We start from the raw sequence: 7,182 nt of genomic DNA, 5'->3' as shown, positions 1-7,182 counted from the left end.
TTCTTCCCAAAACTTCAGGTTTATTCACAGTCCTAATGCTATTGTCACCTAACTCCCTTTTAAAAAATTTTTTATTTTTATTTTTAATATCTTTTTTAAAAACTATGTTTTCAAAGAGGAATGGAGAGGGAGAGAGAGAGAAAAACATCAATGATGAGAATCATTGATCAGCTGCCTCCTGCACATCCCCTACTGGGGATCGAGCCCACAACCCTGGCATGTGCCCTGACCAAGAATCCAACCCTGACCTCTTGGTTCATGGGTCCATGCTCAACCACTGAGCCACACCTGCCGGGCCACCTAACTCACTTTCTAGTCTACCCTTCCCACCCCCATATCCTGGTGCTTCCTTTAGTGTTGTGGCTTTAGAACAGACCCTCATGAAGGAGTAGAGAGTAACCAGATTATTTCATGTATTTATTTTATTTTCCAATTTCCTCTTCCCAAATCCCCATCCAAAGAGTCATAACAGCATTCTCATCCTAAAAAAGCCAAAAAAAAAAAAAAAAAAAAAAAGGAAAACAATAACAACCAGGTTCAGAGAACTCAGGATACCCCTCCACCCCTCCATGCCTCCACCTCTATGAAAACTCCCCAGATTTCATGTTGTGAGCTGTATTTCTCCATGACATCTCCTGGAAGATGTGTCCCCTCCCCTTTTCACCCATTCCTTCTGCTAAATCTCTTCATGCCCCATAGTTATTTAGAATCCCTACTTAAATACCTTCCTTATAACACAGGCTTCTATGCCCTCCTCCTTTCCCCTACCACCTCTCCCCTACATTAGGGAACTGCCACCCCTTCTGCCTCTGAACTTTGCCTCTTGACTCTACCAGGTAATAGGGCCCCTCCCATTTTGCTCTCTGGCTCTTGCCATGCCTTAAACTGCCATCACGTTGGAACCACCTTTAATAACTCAAGGCAGACTGGGAACCAAGAGAGGTTTCTTCTCCATTCCACCTGCTTCTGCTCTAGGAGGCCCTGAAAGCCTTCCAGTTCAAAAAAATTAATTATTCTTATTACAAAAGTCTTGGCCTCGACATCTCCTAAGGTTTTTCTAAATATGATCCCTCTGCTTTTATGCATTTGAAAATTGACCAGGCTGGAAGCACTAGCCAGAGATAGTGATAAAAATTGCTTCACAGACTTCATCAAGGCCAGTGGCTGCACTCTCACCTTCTACATGAAATACATCCACTCCTGAAGGAGGGTCCAGGACAGGAGAAGGGAAACAGGACTCTGCAGACTGGATACAGCATGGTTCATATCTGGACTCTGCTAAAATAGAGATATCACGCCATAGTAGGTCAGTGTCATCCTTCCTACTACTCCCTCACCATCTGGAAAGATAGCCATCTCTTCATACCAACTTCTGTCTTCCTTTCCTCTGAGCATACCTTCCTCCCCAGCACCATAAAGAATTCTTTCCTCTGTGCCTTTCACCCATTCCTGACCATACCAGGGAGGTTCGACTCAATTCAATATGTATTTTTATTTATGTGCTGGTCCCTGTGCTACATGCTCTAGGAGGGATATAAATGTGGTTAAGACATGGCTCCTACTCAAGGAGTTTACAGTCTAAAGGAAGCCTATTATATTCTTTAAAATGTTTATCTGTCCTTGTGGTCAGTCATAACTTTCCATTCCTCCCATCTGTGTTCAACTGTATTCAGGCTGTACTTTGGTCCTGTTGCTTCTCTTTATTTCATTGCCAAATGTCACAAATGGTTGGTCTATGCTCTTCCTTACAATGTACTCCCTCTCAGATTCCACAAAATCTAGCTTTTGCTCCAACCACTCACTTAAAACTGTTTGTGTTTTTTTTTTTTGGGGGGGGGGTTATGAATAATCTCCTTCTCCTTGGCCTCTTGGTAGCTTTTCATTGATTATTTTAAACTTTCTCTTCTAGACTCTATAATACAAACTTAGCTATCTGCATTTCCTCTTTCACCTTCTACAGGCACAGGCATTGGCCTTTTGGTCTCCTGTGTGTACTGAGCTCATCTGCTTTCGTAACTGTGATTTTGCACTTAGAACTGCAGTCCTGGCTTAATTCCTCTACCTTTTTATCTTTTTATCTTCTTTTCTTTTAATTCCTCTACCTTCGTGATAGCCTCATAGGGCTGACAACATGAGTTCAGCTTGGCCAATACCACATTTATAACCACTTCTAAAACTCTCTGGCCTCCCACTTCCCATTTTGGTCAACCATTTCCCTGGATATCCATGTTTAAAATATGTTATTTTAACTCTCTACTCATTTAGTGCTTATATGAAATCATCACTGAAATAAGGTATTTTTTTCCCAAAAGATTTCTTTTTCTCTCCTCCATTCAAAATGCCACTGCCTTCCCTAGTCCAAGCTTTTAATGGATTGTTTTGGGAATGATAGAAATCTCATGAACTCTCTTCACTCCATTGCATCCTGTGTACAACTAGACAAATAGTTTTTCTAAAATACTGCTTTTATTGTGTCTTTACTACCCTGAAGAACTTACTAGGCTCCCTGTTTCTTGTAAGTTCAAACTTTTTTTATTTTAAAAAATAAAGCCTGACACTTCAGATTCTCTAGTATTTTGTCCTATCTTCCCATTTGTGAAATTACCGAACAAATATTAAGAGTCTTGTAAATTTTATTTTTTTCTTAATTTCCTACTGCTCCTTCCCATATACCTTCTCCTTCTATCATAGCTCCTCTACAAAACATGTCATGCTTGTATCCCCATGGTTAATGCAGCTCTTCCGTTCTTCTAATAACTACTCTTCCTAATTGCTTTAATCCTTTTATAATGTACCACCAATCAAAAGCTCACTTATTTTTCAAAGTGTATTTCAGCATAATCACCTTCTAAAAGTCTTCAACTCCTGTACTGATCTCTCTCTCCTTCCACTGCCTAAAGCACCTGTCTATGTCACATGCTCTAAACTTGTATGTAACTTAACATTGTTATGAATTTTTTCATTTTGTTCTAAATATTCCATAAGTGTAAACTTGGGCATCATAAATACTTTGAGGACAATAACGACATTATAGATTTATTTTTCATCACTGGCAGCATCCTTAGCTGCTTTAGGCATGGGTTACATAAGCATAGGTTACATACATTACATATCCAACTGAAATCTAACTGCACCAAATATTCCCAGGGTTCTGTATACACTGAGTGGCCAGGTTATTATGATCTCTGAACGCATAATAATCTGGCCACTCAGTGTATATCCTATATAATAAAAGGCTAATATGCAAATTGTCCCCTCGACCAGGAATTCAACCAGCAGGCAGGCCGGCCAACCGCCCATGTCCCCCCCTCCCCACCCGGCCAGGCTGGCCGGACCCCACCCATGCATGAATTCATGCACTGAGCCTCTAAATATATATTAGAGATCATAATAATCTGGCCACTCAGTGTACAGAATTAGTATTAAATCTCAGTGAAAGAAATGATGGTGAAGCTGAGATGAACACCTGCATTGCAATACTAGTAATTTGTTTTCCCCATTCACCAAAGCCTGGTATTCCATTCCTTCCTCTCTTCCATGTCACCAGCCCTGGGATCTCTCCAAGGTAAGGGATGTCTCATGTCCCTCCCATCTTATCCCCAATTAACTCACTGGTTCCATTGTCACTGGTTCCATTGTCACTGGTCCCATTGTCACTGGTCCCATTGTCACTGGTTCCATTGTCACTGGTTCCATTGTCACTGGTTCCACTGTCACTGGTTTCACTGTTACAGGCCTCTGATAGTCTACACGTTCTGTTTCATGAATAATGGTTGTTTCTTCTGCTTCCATTACCTCCTTATCCAACCTGTTCTATCCTCAGCAGGATTAGGAAACTAAGAGTTATCACCTCCATCCAACATCCTCATCGATTCTCTAGAGTTCATCTCTCCTTCACCTCTCCTGTCCCCAGCCCCATCCTGCTCACCCTCCAAGACTTAAGCTCGGGGACCCTCCTTACCTTGCATTTGCATGAGTTGTGTACCCATCCCATTCACCAATTCCCTGCACTCAAGGGCTACTCCTCCCTCTTAGTGTCTTAACCTACTGGGTTCTGGCTTCTCTTCCCCAGCTATGACAACATCTCTGTTTTGTATCCAATACCCAGTTTCACTTCACCTAACGCATTTTCATTTCTGTTAATAATTTTCATTTCAACATTGTTCAGTTTCTTTTTAACTGTTACCTATCCTGATCCTCTTAGATGTCACTCACCAGTCTGTCCTCTGACTCAAACATGGAATAATCAACAGTGAAATTTGCACCAAAATAATCTGGGGAGGAGAAAACAATCAGTAGTAACAAAGGAGAAAGGCAGTAACTACCTCTAGAAATTAAAAGAGGAAGAAATTGCTTAGAACACTTCAACTTGTTCAAGTTGTAAAATTTACTGGTATAATCTAATTCTAATAAACTTTAATGTGAGAAATGTCTGTGAATATGTTTATATTTTCTTTCTTCTTCTTTTTTTTTTTTTTTTTAGAGTGAGAGAGAAACATTGATGTGAGAGAGAAACATCCATTGGTTGTCTCCTGTATGTGTCCCAAATTGGTGATCAAACCCACAACTCGGGTATGTATCCTGATCAGGAAACGAACCCACCACCTTTCGGTGTATGGGTCGATGCTCCAACCAACTGAGCCACAAGAGCGTTTATAGTTTCAATCTAACATCTAACATAATTTACAAATTAGAAAAATTTCAAATCAACCAGTTCCAAAGTATTGAAAATTGCTATCTTGAGAAATAACATCATGAGCCTTGATCGTCTGCCCATAGCAACATTTCTCTGACCCAGTTGCTCTATTGCAAAGGGAAAGACAAAGTCTCAGAACTAAGTCTCCCCCAAACCTCTCTCCATCCTGCTAAGGGTCAGAGCCTTCTAAATACTCACCATAATTGGGGGTGACTGTGTAATTATAGATCACTTGATAATAATAATCCTCTTCCAGTCCTTCTTCATCCTCATATATTTGTCCTAAGGGGACAAGGACTAAGGTCAAGGGGCATCTGGGACTTCTTAGCAACAGAAGGACACTTGAGGTTTATCTCAGTTCTATCCTTTCAACCTCACCTCCAAGGGTAAGACTATCTCCCTGTCTCTGCACCTCTCACCCCTTCTCAGTCTTCTGGGCTTCATATCAGGATGAGGCTTGTTCCTCTGTGCCCTTTCAATCCAGGAAATCCCAGAACAGAAAACAGATCCCTTCACATACTGTAAACCAAAAACAAAAACTAAACCTAAAAAAAGGCAGGAAGCAGAGAGAGAGAGACCAGAAATTAAGAACTCCAAATCTACAATGCAGTATGCTCCAGGCTGTACTGTGTTTATGAGAGTTATTCTCTTATCAGTGTCTCTCACAAATAATGAACACACATACTGTTAGGCTTTGGATTTTTATTTTAGTTCCAGTTCCATTGCTGTCAGGATAACTTTGAACAAGCCATTTAACATCCGCTTTCTTAAAATGAGTCAGCTGGAGTAAATGACCCATCTGCATTCATTTTTCTTCCTTCCCCAGACTGAAAACATGTAGCTTTGACATGATTGGATCAAGAACTCTAGGCCTCCTGCTAAAACACTTCCCTAAGCCCCTTGAAGTCCTTAACCACAAGCAATGACACAAGAATCTGGAGGAAAAGGAAACAATCAGAGCACCTGGCAGACTGGGAACAAAGGAGGGAAGGAGCCAAGCTACTTTTTAGACCCTGTCCCTAAAGGCACCCAGTTCTTCACTCCCCTAAAGGTCACCTCCACTTCTATTTCTTTACTAATACAAGTTTCCCCCCTCCAACATTCTGGGAAAGAAGATAGACTGGCTCCCCTCACTAGTTTCAAACTTCCCCACCTTCAGAGTCCACGGCTCTCCTTCACTCTCACTTTAGTCCCTCTCATCTTGTTCAACTCTGTAGTGATGGAGAGCTGAGTTCACTCTTGTTAGGACCTCCACGGTTCTGGGGCTTCATCCTCATCAGCTGTCTCTTCTTTGACGGGACTCTGCTTTCCTCCCCCTTTCCTGGCTGTATTTCCCAGATCCCCCTCCACCCCCAACACTGGACTGTAGCACAGATGAGAGAGTGTTTATCACTCCCCACTGAATTGCATCTCTCAACTGCCCCTCTTTTTTTCCCCCCCTCCCACTCCATTTACGGTAGAAGACCTGGCCCTAAAGCTCAGGGAGAGAAGTGAACTTACCCAGGATAAGTGGCACAGCAAGGATGGCTACAAAGAGGACATCCATTCTGGATGCTGCACTACTACTGTGAAAGTTAAAAAGGAAATTGCAAGCGTTTCCCACCAAACTTACCCCGCCTCCGGCCCTCCTCCAAAGCGGGGAGGGAGCTGCAGCAACTCTTCTCTCAGGGGGTGGAATTCCCCTCCTACTTGCTGACGGACTAGATCCTCAGTTACTACCGGTCTTGTCCTCAGTCAGAGCTGCCCCTATGAAGAAAGGTGAAGTGGGCTCCAAAGGGAACATGTTCATTGAGCTCCCCCAGGCCTAGATTAGGTCCATTTAGGGTTCCTGCCGCTCCTAACGAAAACTACAACGAAACAACCCCCACTCCCATTACTAGGAAGCTTCTCTTAGTAAGCCCTCTCCCTCCCTCTTCTTCCCTCTTTCTCAGTCCTCACAAAAAGCTCACCTTCCCTCTCACTGTCCCTAAGTTACCATCACCATCCAGAGTTGCCCTTCTCTCTGAGGCTTTATCACAATCTCTTTCTTCACAGTTGACATGTTCTGAGAAGGGATGAGCATTTTCTAGCTGAAAAGAGTTCCTCTCTTCTGCCTGCCTTGGACAGTGAAGTACGGGAGCAATATCAACGTCATTGTCTGACTCTCAAAGCACCTGCTACATTGCTTTTGATAAAAATCTCTCAGCCAAGGCCAGTTATTTCCTCTCTGGCAAGTACTGACCTCACCTCACCTCTTTCTTAACTTTCTGAACACAGGATGGAAGGGAGAAAGCAGATAGTCCCTTTCCCTGCGCAGGAGCCACACCTCTTCCACTTTCAGGCACTTGGTGTATTCCTTTCATCCCAGCCTTACCGGAGTAGAGTTTATCCTATCCTCTTCTCTACTTTTATGTTTCCCATTTTTATTGAATTCTGTTCAGAAACATTTAGTAACATACATGCTAGGCACAACGTGCTAGGCTGAGTCTGATAGGCAATTCAGGTTC

The 7,182-nt window shown here is 42.5% G+C and overlaps 1 protein-coding gene across 1 annotated transcript; it reads right to left on the bottom strand.

The window, feature by feature from the left end:
* Positions 1 to 417: 417 nt before the first annotated feature.
* Positions 418 to 6,287, bottom strand: LOC308237000 (uncharacterized protein C1orf54; the record flags this gene model as incomplete). Its single annotated transcript, XM_080647321.1, is given in 6 exon segments — positions 418 to 473; positions 476 to 482; positions 3,703 to 3,813; positions 4,216 to 4,274; positions 4,895 to 4,978; positions 6,197 to 6,287. Coding segments are annotated over 6 exon segments (363 nt in total). The 5' UTR covers positions 6,243 to 6,287.
* Positions 6,288 to 7,182: the final 895 nt, after the last annotated feature.

This window comes from Plecotus auritus (genome assembly GCF_963455305.1).
Source record: "Plecotus auritus genome assembly, chromosome: 12".
Taxonomy (NCBI): domain Eukaryota; kingdom Metazoa; phylum Chordata; class Mammalia; order Chiroptera; family Vespertilionidae; genus Plecotus; species Plecotus auritus.
Note: the sequence above shows the minus strand (reverse complement) of the source record. Positions and strands in the feature narration are given on the sequence as shown.